The sequence below is a fragment of the Oncorhynchus clarkii genome, chromosome 23 (genome assembly GCF_045791955.1).
Source record: "Oncorhynchus clarkii lewisi isolate Uvic-CL-2024 chromosome 23, UVic_Ocla_1.0, whole genome shotgun sequence".
In the NCBI taxonomy this organism is placed as follows: Eukaryota; Metazoa; Chordata; class Actinopteri; order Salmoniformes; family Salmonidae; genus Oncorhynchus; species Oncorhynchus clarkii.
Window position 1 is genome coordinate 55,342,965 of NC_092169.1, and position 15,706 is coordinate 55,358,670.

General features: G+C 43.8%; 1 protein-coding gene across 2 annotated transcripts in view; it reads right to left on the reverse strand.

Moving 5' to 3' along the window:
- The window catches only part of LOC139381141 (janus kinase and microtubule-interacting protein 3-like), a 98,352-nt gene that overhangs the window by 2,578 nt on the left and 80,068 nt on the right, over nucleotides 1-15,706 (reverse strand). Inside the window, exons 9-19 of one of the 2 annotated variants that reach the window (XM_071124486.1) lie at nucleotides 11,702-11,890; nucleotides 9,444-9,572; nucleotides 7,298-7,381; nucleotides 7,080-7,142; nucleotides 6,870-6,968; nucleotides 6,333-6,431; nucleotides 5,358-5,417; nucleotides 5,072-5,137; nucleotides 4,826-4,894; nucleotides 4,316-4,393; nucleotides 3,141-3,344 (exon numbers count right to left, since the gene is read on the reverse strand). In XM_071124486.1, the coding sequence (XP_070980587.1) occupies nucleotides 3,141-3,344; nucleotides 4,316-4,393; nucleotides 4,826-4,894; nucleotides 5,072-5,137; nucleotides 5,358-5,417; nucleotides 6,333-6,431; nucleotides 6,870-6,968; nucleotides 7,080-7,142; nucleotides 7,298-7,381; nucleotides 9,444-9,572; nucleotides 11,702-11,890 (1,140 nt within the window). The remainder of the gene's footprint in view (nucleotides 1-3,140; nucleotides 3,345-4,315; nucleotides 4,394-4,825; nucleotides 4,895-5,071; nucleotides 5,138-5,357; nucleotides 5,418-6,332; nucleotides 6,432-6,869; nucleotides 6,969-7,079; nucleotides 7,143-7,297; nucleotides 7,382-9,443; nucleotides 9,573-11,701; nucleotides 11,891-15,706) is intronic. The other variant, XM_071124485.1, reaches the window with a different exon arrangement.

Consider the following 15,706-nt stretch of genomic DNA (forward strand, 5'->3'; position numbering starts at 1 on the left):
TGTAGGGTAGTTAAGGAAGAAGAATCTCCCTGGGGAATGGACTGTAGGGTAGCTGAGGAAGGAGAATATCCCAGGGGAATGTGCTGTAGGATAGCTGAGGAAGGAGAATCTCCCTGGGAATGGACTGTAGGGTAGCTGAGGAAGGAGAATCTCTCTGGGGAATGGATTGTAGGGTAGCTGAGGGAGAAGGATCTCCCTGGGGAATATACTGTAGGGTAGCTGAGGAAGGAGAATCTCCCTGGGGAATGTACTGTAGGGTAGCTGAGGAAGGAGAATCTCCTGGGGAATGGACTGTAGGGTAGCTGAGGAAGGAGAATCTCCCAGGGGAATGTGCTGTAGGGTAGCTGAGGAAGGAGAATCTCCCTGGGGGATGGACTGTAGGGTAGCTGAGGAAGGAGAATCTCCCTGGGAATGGACTGTAGGGTAGCTGAGGAAGGAGAATCTCCCTGGGTAATGGACTGTAGGGTAGCTGAGGAAGGAGAATCTCCCTGGCGAATGTGCTGTAGGGTAGCTGAGGGAGAAGGATCTCACTGGGGAATGTACTGTAGGGTAGCTGAGGAAGGAGAATCTCCCTGGGGAATGTACTGTAGGGTAGCTGAGGAAGGAGAATCTCCTGGGGAATGGACTGTAGGGTAGCTGAGGAAGAAGAATCTCCCAGGGGAATGTGCTGTAGGGTAGCTGAGGAAGGAGAATCTCCTGGGGAATGGACTGTAGGGTAGCTGAGGAGGGAGAATCTCCTGGGGAATGTACTGTAGGGTAGCTGAGGAAGGAGAATCTCCTGGGGAATGGACTGTAGGGTAGCTGAGGAAGGAGAATCTCACAGGGGAATGTGCTGTAGGGTAGCTAAGGAAGAAGAATCTCCCTGGGGAATGTACTGTAGGGTAGCTGAGGAAGGAGAATCTCCCTGGGGAATGGACTGTAGGGTAGCTGAGGAAGGAGAATCTCCCAGGGGAATGTGCTGTAGGGTAGCTAAGGAAGAAGAATCTCCCTGGGGAATGTACTGTAGGGTAGCTGAGGAAGGAGAATCTCCCTGGGGAATGTACTGTAGGGTAGCTGAGGAAGGAGAATCTCCCAGGGGAATGTGCTGTAGGGTAGTTAAGGAAGAAGAATCTCCCTGGGGAATGGACTGTAGGGTAGCTGAGGAAGGAGAATATCCCAGGGGAATGTGCTGTAGGATAGCTGAGGAAGAAGAGTCTCCTGGGGAATGTGCTGTAGGGTAGCTGAGGAAGGAGAATCTCCCTGGGGAATGTACTGTAGGGTAGCTGAGGAAGGAGAATCTCCCTGGGGAATGTACTGTAGGGTAGCTGAGGAAGGAGAATCTCCCAGGGGAATGTGCTGTAGGGTAGCTGAGGAAGGAGAATCTCCTGGGGAATGGACTGTAGGGTAGCTGAGGAAGGAGAATCTCCCAGGGGAATGTGCTGTAGGGTAGCTAAGGAATAATAATCTCCCTGGGGAATGTACTGTAGGGTAGCTGAGGAAGGAGAATCTCCCTGGGGAATGGACTGTAGGGTAGCTGAGGAAGGAGAATCTCCCAGGGGAATGTGCTGTAGGGTAGCTAAGGAAGAAGAATCTCCCTGGGGAATGTACTGTAGGGTAGCTGAGGAAGGAGAGTCTCCCAGGGGAATGTACTGTAGGGTAGCTAAGGAAGAAGAATATCCCTGGGGAATGTACTGTAGGGTAGCTGAGGAAGGAGAATCTCCCTGGGGAATGGACTGTAGGGTAGCTGAGGAAGGAGAATCTCACAGGGGAATGTGCTGTAGGGTAGCTAAGGAAGAAGAAACTCCCTGGGGAATGGACTGTAGGGTAGCTGAGGAAGGAGAATCTCCCAGGGGAATGTGCTGTAGGGTAGCTGAGGAAGAAGAATCTCCCTGGGGAATGGACTGTAGGGTAGCTGAGGAAGAAGAATCTCCCTGGGGAATGGACTGTAGGGTAGCTGAGGAAGAAGAATCTCCCTGGGGAATGGACTGTAGGGTAGCTAAGGAAGAATAATCTCCTGGGTAATAAGACCCACAAGTAATGGTCCTTTCTCTCACCTCCTTTAGACCGGTAGGTGTTATACTGTAGATAGACATAGTCTCATTACCTGCAGTATACTGTAGATAGGCACAGTAACAATATTGTCCCTGTTCTGCCTGGTATTAAATAGACTCAGCAGTAATGGTCCATTGTTTTACTGGCTGTAAATACAGTGATAGCTGTTTCTTCTCTCACCTGCTGTGTGCTGTACCAGCTCCATCCTCTACCAGCTCCATCCTCTATCAGTACCAGCTCCATCCTCTACCAGCTCCATCCTCTACCAGTACCAGCTCCATCCTCTATCAGTACCAGCTCCATCCTCTATCAGTACCAGCTCCATCCTCTATCAGTACCAGCTCCATCCTCTATCAGTACCAGCTCCATCCTCTATCAGTACCTGCTCCATCCTCTACCAGTACCAGCTCCATCCTCTATCAGTACCAGCTCCATCCTCTATCAGTACCAGCTCCATCCTCTACCAGCTCCATCCTCTATCAGTACCAGCTCCATCCTCTATCAGTACCAGCTCCATCCTCTACCAGCTCCATCCTCTACCAGTACCAGCTCCATTCTCTACCAGTACCAGCTCCATTCTCTACCAGTACCAGCTCCATTCTCTACCAGTACCAGCTCCATCCTCTACCAGCTCCATCCTCTACCAGTACCAGCTCCATCCTCTATCAGTACCAGCTCCATCCTCTATCAGTACCAGCTCCATCCTCTATCAGTACCAGCTCCATCCTCTATCAGTACCAGCTCCATCCTCTATCAGTACCTGCTCCATCCTCTACCAGTACCAGCTCCATCCTCTATCAGTACCAGCTCCATCCTCTACCAGCTCCATCCTCTATCAGTACCAGCTCCATCCTTTACCAGCTCCATCCTCTACCAGCTCCATCCTCTACCAGCTCCATCCTCTACCACTACCAGCTCCATCCTCTACCAGTACCAGCTCCATCCTCTACCAGCTCCATCCTCTACCAGTACCAGCTCCATCCTCTACCAGTACCAGCTCCATCCTCTACCAGTACCAGCTCCATCCTCTACCAGTACCAGCTCCATCCTCTACCAGCTCCATCCTCTACCAGTACCAGCTCCATCCTCTACCAGCTCCATCCTCTCACCTGCTGTGAGTGCTGTAGCATGTCCATTCTCTCCCTGAGGATCTGTGAGTCCCTCTCTCTTAGCTCCATCATGACTCCTCTCTTCCACTGCTCCACCGCCCGACGCAGCGTCTCCCTCTCGTCGTCCGACAGCATCTCTGACATCTTGGCCCCCGCATCCTGTTGCAGGGTATCAAACAGCATTGCCTCTAGCTCCAAGATCCTCTGGAGGGAGGGAGGGAGGGATGGTTGGAGGGAGGGATGAGGGATGGAGGGAGGGAGGGAGGGAGCGATGGGAGGGAGGGAGGGAGGGAGGGAGGGAGGGAGGGAGGGAAAGAAGGAGAGTGGCAAGGTCATTGGTGTTACACCTAACGACCACAAGAGGGCACAGCTGCAGCTAGTCAGTAGGGTGGACAATGTGATCCACTGGCTCAATGTTTTCCATAAAAACGTATACACTGAGTATATAAAACATTAAGAACACCTGCTCTTTCCATGACACAGACTGACCAGGTGAATCCAGGTGAAAGATATGATCCCTTATTGATGTCAATTGTTAAATCCACTTCAATCAGTGTAGATGAAGGGGAGGAGACAGGTTAAACAAGGATTTAAGCCTTGAGACAATTGAGACATGGATTATGTATGTGTGCCATACACAATCCATGTCTCAATTGATTTAAGCAAGACAAAAGATTTAAGTGCCTTTGAACGGGGTATGGTAGTAGGTGCCAGGCGCACCGGTTTGAGTCAAGAACTACAATGCTGCTGGGTTTTTCATGTGTATCAAGAATGGTCCACCGACCCAAAGGACATCTAGCCAACTAGCCAACTATGGGAAGCATTGGGCCAGCATCCCTGGGGAAGGCTTCTGACACCTTGCCCCGATGAACCGAGTCTGTCATGAGGACAAAAAGGGGGTGCAACTCAATATTAGGAAGGTGTTCTTAATGTTTTGTGCACTCATTGTATATTTTCACTTTAGTCATTTAGCAGATATCAATCAAATGTATTTATAAAGCCCTTCTTACATCAGCTGATGTCACAAAGTGCTGTACAGGAACCCAGCCTAAAACCCCCAAACAGGAAGCAATGCAGGTGTAGAAGCACGGATGTTCTTATCCAGAGCGCGATTGTTAGTTTTACAAAGGCAAGTTTTTTTCCTGGAACATTTGGGTCCATTTGAAATGTCTCACCTTGTGAGCCTGAGCCATAGACTGTTTCCTGTAGTCCAACTCCTCATCCAGATAGCCTTTCTGTTTACTGAACACATGCTGCAAATAACACACAACACAACCTGATCATCCCAGCCAACTCCAACTGAAGATTCATACAAAATCATTCATTCATTCATTCATTCATTCATTCATTTGTTTGTTTGTTAATTCATTCATTAATTCATTTATTTATTCATTCATTTGTTTGTTTGTTTATTCATTCATTCATTAATTTCTTTAATTCATATTTTTTTTAATTCATTTATTCATTTGATAATTCATTATTTCCTTCATTCATTAATTTGTTAATTCATTCATTCATATAAGATGTCTGTTAAATACTGTAGGTCGGGCTACAATATATTGCCAGTTGCCAATGCACTTTTAAGCATATAACACGTACTTCCATGCATCAGCAACATTTTAAACAACTTGAGCAACATGCTAAATGAGAAGGGTTAAAAAATAAAATATAGATCAGCCATTTACCTTCTCACTTTCAATGTCCATCCTTTTCTGTGCTAAAGCTGTTTTGGTGACCTCTATATTCTCAAGCCACTGAAAGGAGAAGATCATAAACTGGGATATTCAGCTGGGAATAAAACATTATTTTATCTCATTGACTCAATGATGCAAAGCCTACTGTACGACAGGGATTCAAAGACAAGGCTGGCATTCAAACAAACAAAGATTTAAACAGCCTTTTGAAATGTAAGTTGCTGAGAATATAACTACCCTCTCTGCTAGCGTTAAGACGGTCCTGGCGTGAATGGCCACCACCTGCTCCTCATTGGATAGGTTCTGGGTGGTACATGGCACATAAAGAGAACACAACACTCAGACACTCAGTATCAAGCAGACATCAGATCCATCAACACTGAGACACTCAGTATCAAGCAGACAGCAGATCCATCAACACAGAGGAGACAGATAGACAGAGCAATGAGTCCAGTGAGGTTGGAGCGGATCCTACTGCAGGCAGACATACATGTACATACATGTAGATAGGAAATGAACATACACTTACGGCATTATCCCCCAGTATATCTAGCTTTTTCATTAGCTCTGTGATGATGATGTCCTGCCAAGGAGAAGAGACAAGAACATCAAGTTAAACTCCAAATCAACTCCTTAACACTCCCCCTAGACCAAGGGTATTCAACTCTGACCCTACGAGGACAACTACTGGTTGTCTGTTCTACCTGATCATTAATATCACCCCACCTGGTGTCCCAGGTCTAAATCCGGCCCTGATCATTAATATCACCCCACCTGGTGTCCCAGGTCTAAATCAGGCCCTGATCATTAATATCACCCACCTGGTGTCCCAGGTCTAAATCAGGCCCTGATCATTAATATCACCCATCTGGTGTCCCAGGTCTAAATCAGGCCCTGATCATTAATATCACCCACCTGGTGTCCCAGGTCTAAATCAGGCCCTGATCATTAATATCACCCCACCTGGTGTCCCAGGTTTAAATCAGGCCCTGATCATTAATATCACCCCACCTGGTGTCCCAGGTCTAAATCAGGCCCTGATCATTAATATCACCCCACCTGGTGTCCCAGGTCTAAATCAGGCCCTGATCATTAATATCACCCATCTGGTGTCCCAGGTCTAAATCAGGCCCTGATCATTAATATCACCCACCTGGTGTCCCAGGTCTAAATCAGGCCCAGATTAGAAGGGAACAATGAAGAAATGCAGTGGAACTGGCTTTGAGGTCAAGATTTGAATTTGAGGCCCCTAGACACTCTCCTAGCCCCTAGCTCCTAGCCTCTACCCCCTAGCACCTTTTATATTATATTATTATAATAGATAAAGACTCAATGTGACTCCCTCGGCCTCACAGTACACCTGCAGTGGACTGATGCCTTCACAGAAGTATTATATATATATATATATATATATATATATATATATATATATATATATATATATATATATATATATATATATATATATATATATATGATATTATTATTATAGACTCACTGTGACTCCCTCGGCCTCACAGTACACCTGCAGTGGACTGATGCCTTCACAGAAGTGGATGTCGTGGAAGTTGATTCCTGGAGATCTCCTCTCCCTCTCCTGGATGGTGATAGATGACATTATTACTAGATGTCCCATCTTGGAGACCAGGGGCATGTAAAACTAGCCTGCAACTCTTTCATTAGCTAAAGTATGTACGAGTACAGCTAAAACTGACAATACATTTCCAAAAACGTGAATATCATTAAGATTAAACATTTTTCTTTCCAATCGTTTACAAGGTCCAGTGAAACCTGATAGAGATTGGAGAGGATGAAGCTTGGAGGCGGCGCCCGAGAAAGAGGATGGGGCTAGGAGGCGGCGCCCGAGAAAGAGGATGGGGCTAGGGGGCGGCGCCCGAGAAAGAGGATGGGGCTAGAGGGCGGCGCCCGAGAAAGAGGATGGGGCTAGGGGGCGGCACCCGAGAAAGAGGATGGGGCTAGGGGGCGGCGCCCGAGAAAGCAGTTGTTGTGAGGGATCAAATGGCCGTGCTCTTACTTCAAGTTCAAGGATCCGGAACTCCAGGAGTTCATTTTGGTCTCTGGCGTCCTGAAATTCGTTTTTTAAACGTGACTCCTCTGTTTCCATGTGCTTGATCTGTTAAGAGACAGAAATACACCGGGGAAATGTGATCACATGTTCCCAATCACACCTGGATTACGTGTGACATATCACTTCAGGTAAATATCATGGATAATAGTGTTATACCTTCTCTATAAGTTCTTGATTTCTTTGATACAGGGCTTGTTTCTCCTCGATCCACTTCATATCCTACAAACACACAGGAAATCAGTGACAAAGAACTGTGTGTGTGTGTGTGTGTGTGTGTGTGTGTGTGTGCGTGCGTGCGTGCGTGCGTGCGTGCGTGCGCGCGCGCGCGTGTGCGTGTGCGCGCGTGTGTGTGTGTGCGCGTGTAATCCAGTCACCTGTCCTTGCTGGGACAGAACACACTCCAGGTCCTGTATTCTGGTTTGGTAGAGAATAAGCTCTGCTTGCAACTGTTCTCTTGTCTGTGGAGTGAAGAGAACAACATTCACTGGTTATATACAATGATAATAAATGCTAGTAGAATATGTTTCTCTACCTGTTTCAGTCTCTATGGCAGCATTCTGTCTCTACCTGGTTCAGTCTCTACCTGGTTCAGTCTCTATGGCAGCATTCTGTCTCTACCTGGTTCAGTCTCTACCTGGTTCAGTCTCTATGGCAGCATTCTGTCTCTACCTGGTTCAGTCTCTACCTGGTTCAGTCTCTATGGCAGCATTCTGTCTCTACCTGGTTCAGTCTCTACCTGGTTCAGTCTCTATGGCTGCATTCTGTCTCTACCTGGTTCAGTCTCTACCTGGTTCAGTCTCTATGGCAGCATTCTGTCTCTACCTGGTTCAGTCTCTACCTGGTTCAGTCTCTATGGCAGCATTCTGTCTCTACCTGGTTCAGTCGCTACCTGGTTCAGTCTCTATGGCAGCATTCTGGATCTACCTGGTTCAGTCTCTACCTTGTTCAGTCTCTACCTTGTTCAGTCTCTACCTGGTTCAGTCTCTACCTGGTTCAGTCTCTACCTGGTTCAGTCTCTACCTGGTTCAGTCTCTATGGCTGCATTCTGTCTCTACCTGGTTCAGTCTCTACCTGGTTCAGTCTCTATGGCAGCATTCTGTCTCTACCTGGTTCAGTCTCTACCTGGTTCAGTCTCTATGGCAGCATTCTGTCTCTACCTGGTTCAGTCGCTACCTGGTTCAGTCTCTATGGCAGCATTCTGGATCTACCTTGTTCAGTCTCTACCTTGTTCAGTCTCTACCTTGTTCAGTCTCTGCCTGGTTCAGTCTCTACCTGGTTCAGTCTCTACCTGGTTCAGTCTCTACCTGGTTCAGACTTTACCTGGTTCAGTCTCTATGTCAGCATTATGTCTCTACCTGGTTCTGTCTCTATGACAACATTCAGTCTCTACCTGGTTCAGTCTCTATGGCAGCATTCAGTCTCTACCTGGTTCAGTCTCTATGGCAGCATTCTGTCTCTACCTGGTTCAGTCTCTACCTGGTTCAGTCTCTATGGCAGCATTCTGTCTCTACCTGGTTCAGTCTCTACCTGGTTCAGTCTCTATGGCTGCATTCTGTCTCTACCTGGTTCAGTCTCTACCTGGTTCAGTCTCTATGGCAGCATTCTGTCTCTACCTGGTTCAGTCTCTACCTGGTTCAGTCTCTATGGCAGCATTCTGTCTCTACCTGGTTCAGTCGCTACCTGGTTCAGTCTCTATGGCAGCATTCTGGATCTACCTGGTTCAGTCTCTACCTTGTTCAGTCTCTACCTGGTTCAGTCTCTACCTGGTTCAGTCTCTACCTGGTTCAGTCTCTACCTGGTTCAGTCTCTACCTGGTTCAGTCTCTATGGCTGCATTCTGTCTCTACCTGGTTCAGTCTCTACCTGGTTCAGTCTCTATGGCAGCATTCTGTCTCTACCTGGTTCAGTCTCTACCTGGTTCAGTCTCTATGGCAGCATTCTGTCTCTACCTGGTTCAGTCGCTAGCTGGTTCAGTCTCTATGGCAGCATTCTGGATCTACCTGGTTCAGTCTCTACCTTGTTCAGTCTCTACCTTGTTCAGTCTCTACCTGGTTCAGTCTCTACCTGGTTCAGTCTCTACCTGGTTCAGTCTCTACCTGGTTCAGACTTTACCTGGTTCAGTCTCTATGTCAGCATTATGTCTCTACCTGGTTCTGTCTCTATGACAACATTCAGTCTCTACCTGGTTCAGTCTCTATGGCAGCATTCAGTCTCTACCTGGTTCAGTCTCTATGGCAGCATTCTGGCTCTACCTGGTTCAGTCTCTACCTGGTTCAGTCTCTAGGGCAGCATTTTAGTTTGAGACTTGCGTGCTTAACTCACATTTTCTCTCACAGACGTCAATGCATGAGTCATGTGAATGTCTGGGCTGATTCAGGCCTTGGAGGAGTCCTACTTACGAAGGACAGGTGAATACGACTCTAGGACAATACTTCCAGTGGACTAGGGGTCTGAAATACATTACTGCCCAGTGAATGAAATACAGGTTTTGATAATGGCATCATGATGGAGCACCTCTTACCTTGACTTCTTTCTCTGCATCAAACGTGCCCCCCACCTGCTCCTGTAGAAGTGCATAGGCTCTCTGAAGAGCCTGGTACTCCATGGTCAACTGATGAAACCTCATCTCTGTCTCCTCCCTGATCATACCCTACAGGCAGACAGGCAGACAGGCAGAAAGACAGGTAGACAGACAGGCAGACAGGCAGACAGAAAGACAGGTAGACAGACAGGCAGGCAAACAGAAAGACAGGTAGACAGACAGGCAGGCAAACAGAAAGACAGGTAGACAGGCAGACAGGTAGACAGATGGGCAGACAGGCAGACAGAAAGACAGGTAGACAGACAGGCAGACAGGCAGACAGAAAGACAGGTAGACAGACAGGCAGGCAAACAGAAAGACAGGTAGACAGGCAGACAGGTAGACAGAAAGACAGGTAGACAGATGGGCAGACAGACAGGCAGACAGACGGGAAGACAGGCAGAAAGACAGACAGGCAGATGTACAGACAGACAGGTAGACAGACGGGCAGACAGGCAGACAGACGGACAGGCAGACGGAGAGACGGGCAGACAGGTAGATGTACAGACAGACAGAAACAACAGTGAGGGTAGTCAGAGGTCGCTGTCCCTCCCCATGGTCATTATAACACAATATCAGAAACAACAGTGAGGGTAGTCAGAGGTCGCTGTCCCTCCCCATGGTCATTATAACACAATATCAGAAACAACAGTGAGGGTAGTCAGAGGTCGCTGTCCCTCCCCATGGTCATTATAACACAATATCAGAAACAGCATATGACAATAGAAACAGGCAATATGTCTGCTTCTCGGTAAACGTTGCGTTGCATATTTACACTTCTGTAATTGACTGCTGCATATCAAGAATGGAAACACACGTCCACATTCATTCATAGTTTTAATACAAAACCAAATGTCGAAACGTCAAGCTGTCATCAGGGAGCAATCAGACGACAAAACATACATATATCTCTCTCCCTCCTCTGTCTTTTTCTCTGTCTTCATCGCTCTCTCTTTCCTCTCTCCCTCTCTCTTTTTCTCTGTCTTCATCGTTCTCTTTCCTCTCTCCCTCTCTCTTTTTCTCTGTCTTCATCGTTCTCTCTTTCCTCTCTCTTTCTCTGTCTTCATCATTCTCTATTTCCTCTCTCCCTCTTTCTCTGTCTTCATCGCTCTCTCTTTCCTCTCTCCCTCCTCTCTTTTTCTCTGTCTTCATCGTTCTCTCTTTCCTCTCTCCCTCTCTCTTTTTCTCTGTCTTCATCGTTCTCTCTTTCCTCTCTCCCTCTCTCTTTTTCTCTGTCTTCATCGTTCTCTCTTTCCTCTCTCCCTCTCTCTTTTTCTCTGTCTTCATCACTCTCTCTTTCCTCTCTCCCTCTCTCTTTTTCTCTGTCTTCATCGTTCTCTCTTTCCTCTCTCCCTCTCTCTTTTTCTCTGTCTTCATCGTTCTCTCTTTCATCTCTCCCTCTCTGTCTTCATCGTTCTCTCTTTCCTCTCTCCCTCCTCTCTTTTTCTCTGTCTTCATCGTTCTCTCTTTCCTCTCTCCCTCCTCTGTCTTTTTCTCTGTCTTCATCGTTCTCTCTTTCCTCTCTCCCTCTCTCTTTTTCTCTGTCTTCATCGTTCTCTCTTTCCTCTCTCCCTCTCTCTTTTTCTCTGTCTTCATCGTTCTCTCTTTCCTCTCTCCCTCTCTCTTTTTCTCTGTCTTCATCGTTCTCTCTTTCCTCTCTCCCTCCTCTGTCTTTTTCTCTGTCTTCATCGTTCTCTCTTTCCTCTCTCCCTCCTGTCTTTTTCTCTGTCTTCATCGCTCTCTCTTTCCTCTCTCCCTCTCTCTTTTTCTCTGTCTTCATCGCTCTCTCTTTCCTCTCTCCCTCCTCTCTTTTTCTCTGTCTTCATCGTTCTCTCTTTCCTCTCTCCCTCTCTCTTTCTCTGTCTTCATCGTTCTCTCTTTCCTCTCTCCCTCTCTCTTTTTCTCTGTCTTCATCGTTCTCTCTTTCCTCTCTCCCTCTCTCTTTTTCTCTGTCTTCATCGCTCTCTCTTTCCTCTCTCCCTCTCTCTTTTTCTCTGTCTTCATCGTTCTCTCTTTCCTCTCTCCCTCCTCTCTTTTTCTCTGTCTTCATCGCTCTCTCTTTCCTCTCTCCCTCCTCTCTTTTTCTCTGTCTTCATCGTTCTCTCTTTCCTCTCTCCCTCTCTCTTGATCACACTCTTTCTCTCTGTCAGACTCCCCTTTAAACACGACAAGCAAAACTGTGTGTCTCCATGTCTTACCTCCTCCAGGTCATCGTCTGGTGTGCACGGTGTCCTGTCTGTGTGGAAGGAGATGGAGGAACCGTCTGAGTCTATAGAAGCCTCTTCATCGTAACCAAAGAACGTCTCTACCACCGGTTTACACGGCCTGATGGCCTTCTTCCTCCCTATGCTGCCCTGCCGTCTGTACCTCAGCAGCATATCTCTTTCCTACAACACCATTCCATAGAAGATGAAGGAAAATGTTGTTTGTCATGTGCAGAATACAACAGGCGTATTAAATAGAGCTTTCCTCATAGACACCTAATATTAAACAGAGCTTTCCTCATAGACACCTAATATTAAACAGTACTATCCTCATAGACACCTAATATTAAACAGTACTATCCTCAGAGACATAGCGATATATTAAACAGTACTATCCTCATACACACCTAATATTAAACAGTACTATCCTCAGAGACACCTAATATTAAACAGTACTATCCTCAGAGACATAGCTAGATATTAAACAGTACCATCCTCATAGACACCTAATATTAAACAGTACTATCCTCATAGACACCTAATATTAAACAGTACTATCCTCATAGACACCTAATATTAAACAGTACTATCCTCAGAGACACCTAATATTAAACAGTACTATCCTCATAGACACCTAATATTAAACAGTACTATCCTCATAGACACCTAATATTAAACAGTACTATCCTCATAGACACCTAATATTAAACAGTACTATCCTCAGACACCTAATATTAAACAGTACTATCCGCAGACACCTAATATTAAACAGTACTATCCTCAGACACCTAATAATAAACAGTACTATCCTCATAGACACCTAATATTAAACAGTACTATCCTCAGAGACACCTAATATTAAACAGTACTATCCTCATAGACATCAAATATTAAACAGTACTATCCTCATAGACACCTAATATTAAACAGTACTATCCTCATAGACACCTAATATTAAACAGTACTATCCTCATAGACACCTAATATTAAACAGTACTATCCTCATAGACACCTAATATTAAACAGTACTATCCTCATAGACACCTAATATTAAACAGTACTATCCTCATAGACACCTAATATTAAACAGTACTATCCTCATAGACACCTAATATTAAACAGTACTATCCTCAGACACCTAATATTAAACAGTACTATCCGCAGACACCTAATATTAAACAGTACTATCCTCAGACACCTAATATTAAACAGTACTATCCTCATAGACACCTAATATTAAACAGTACTATCCTCATAGACACCTAATATTAAACAGTACTATCCTCATAGACACCTAATATTAAACAGTACTATCCTCAGACACCTAATATTAAACAGTACTATCCTCAGACACCTAATAATAAACAGTACTATCCTCATAGACACCTAATATTAAACAGTACTGTCCTCAGAGACACCTAATATTAAACAGTACTATCCTCATAGACACCTAATATTAAACAGTACTATCCTCATAGACACCTAATATTAAACAGTACTATCCTCAGAGACATAGCTATATATTAAACAGTACTATCCTCATACACACCTAATATTAAACAGTACTATCCTCAGAGACACCTAATATTAAACAGTACTATCCTTAGAGACATAGCTATATATTAAACAGTACTATCCTCATACACACCTAATATTAAACAGTACTATCCTCAGAGACATAGCTAGATATTAAACAGTACTATCCTCATAGACACCTAATATTAAACAGTACTATCCTCATAGACACCTAATATTAAACAGTACTATCCTCATAGACACCTAATATTAAACAGTACTATCCTCATAGACACCTAATATTAAACAGTACTATCCTCATAGACACCTAATATTAAACAGTACTATCCTCATAGACACCTAATATTAAACAGTACTATCCTCAGACACCTAATATTAAACAGTACTATCCGCAGACACCTAATATTAAACAGTACTATCCTCAGACACCTAATAATAAACAGTACTATCCTCAGAGACACCTAATATTAAACAGTACTATCCTCATAGACACCTAATATTAAACAGTACTATCCTCATAGACACCTAATATTAAACAGTACTATCCTCAGACACCTAATATTAAACAGTACTATCCTCAGACACCTAATAATAAACAGTACTATCCGCAGACACCTAATATTAAACAGTACTATCCTCAGACACCTAATAATAAACAGTACTATCCTCAGAGACCCCTAATATTAAACAGTACTATCCTCATAGACACCTAATATTAAACAGTACTATCCTCGTAGACACCTAATATTAAACAGTACTATCCTCAGACACCTAATATTAAACAGTACTATCCGCAGACACCTAATATTAAACAGTACTATCCTCATAGACACCTAATATTAAACAGTACTATCCTCAGACACCTAATAATAAACAGTACTATCCTCAGAGACACCTAATATTAAACAGTACTATCCTCATAGACACCTAATATTAAACAGTACTATCCTCAGAGACACCTAATATTAAACAGTACTATCCTTAGAGACATAGCTATATATTAAACAGTACTATCCTCATACACACCTAATATTAAACAGTACTATCCTCAGAGACATAGCTAGATATTAAACAGTACTATCCTCATAGACACCTAATTTTAAACAGTACTATCCTCATAGACACCTAATATTAAACAGTACTATCCTCATAGACACCTAATATTAAACAGTACTATCCTCATAGACACCTAATATTAAACAGTACTATCCTCAGAGACACCTAATATTAAACAGTACTATCCTTATAGACATCAAATATTAAACAGTACTATCCTCATAGACACCTAATATTAAACAGTACTATCCTCATAGACACCTACTATTAAACAGTACTATCCTCATAGACACCTAATATTAAACAGTACTATCCTCATAGACACCTAATATTAAACAGTACTATCCTCATAGACACCTAATATTAAACAGTACTATCCTCATAGACACCTAATATTAAACAGTACTATCCTCAGACACCTAATATTAAACAGTACTATCCGCAGACACCTAATATTAAACAGTACTATCCTCAGACACCTAATAATAAACAGTACTATCCTCAGAGACACCTAATATTAAACAGTACTATCCTCATAGACACCTAATATTAAACAGTACTATCCTCATAGACACCTAATATTAAACAGTACTATCCTCAGACACCTAATATTAAACAGTACTATCCTCAGACACCTAATAATAAACAGTACTATCCTCATAGACACCTAATATTAAACAGTACTGTCCTCAGAGACACCTAATATTAAACAGTACTATCCTCATAGACACCTAATAATAAACAGTACTATCCTCATAGACACCTAATATTAAACAGTACTATCCTCAGAGACATAGCTATATATTAAACAGTACTATCCTCAGACACCTAATAATAAACAGTACTATCCTCATAGACACCTAATATTAAACAGTACTATCCTCATAGACACCTAATATTAAACAGTACTATCCTCATAGACACCTAATATTAAACAGTACTATCCTCAGACACCTAATATTAAACAGTACTATCCGCAGACACCTAATATTAAACATTACTATCCTCATAGACACCTAATATTAAACAGTACTATCCTCAGACACCTAATAATAAACAGTACTATCCTCAGAGACACCTACTATTAAACAGTACTATCCTCATAGACACCTAATATTAAACAGTACTATCCTCAGAGACACCTAATATTAAACAGTACTATCCTTAGAGACATAGCTATATATTAAACAGTACTATCCTCATACACACCTAATATTAAACAGTACTATCCTCAGAGACACCTAATATTAAACAGTACTATCCTTAGAGACATAGCTATATATTAAACAGTACTATCCTCATACACACCTAATATTAAACAGTACTATCCTCAGAGACATAGCTAGATATTAAACAGTACTATCCTCATAGACACCTAATATTAAACAGTACTATCCTCATAGACAC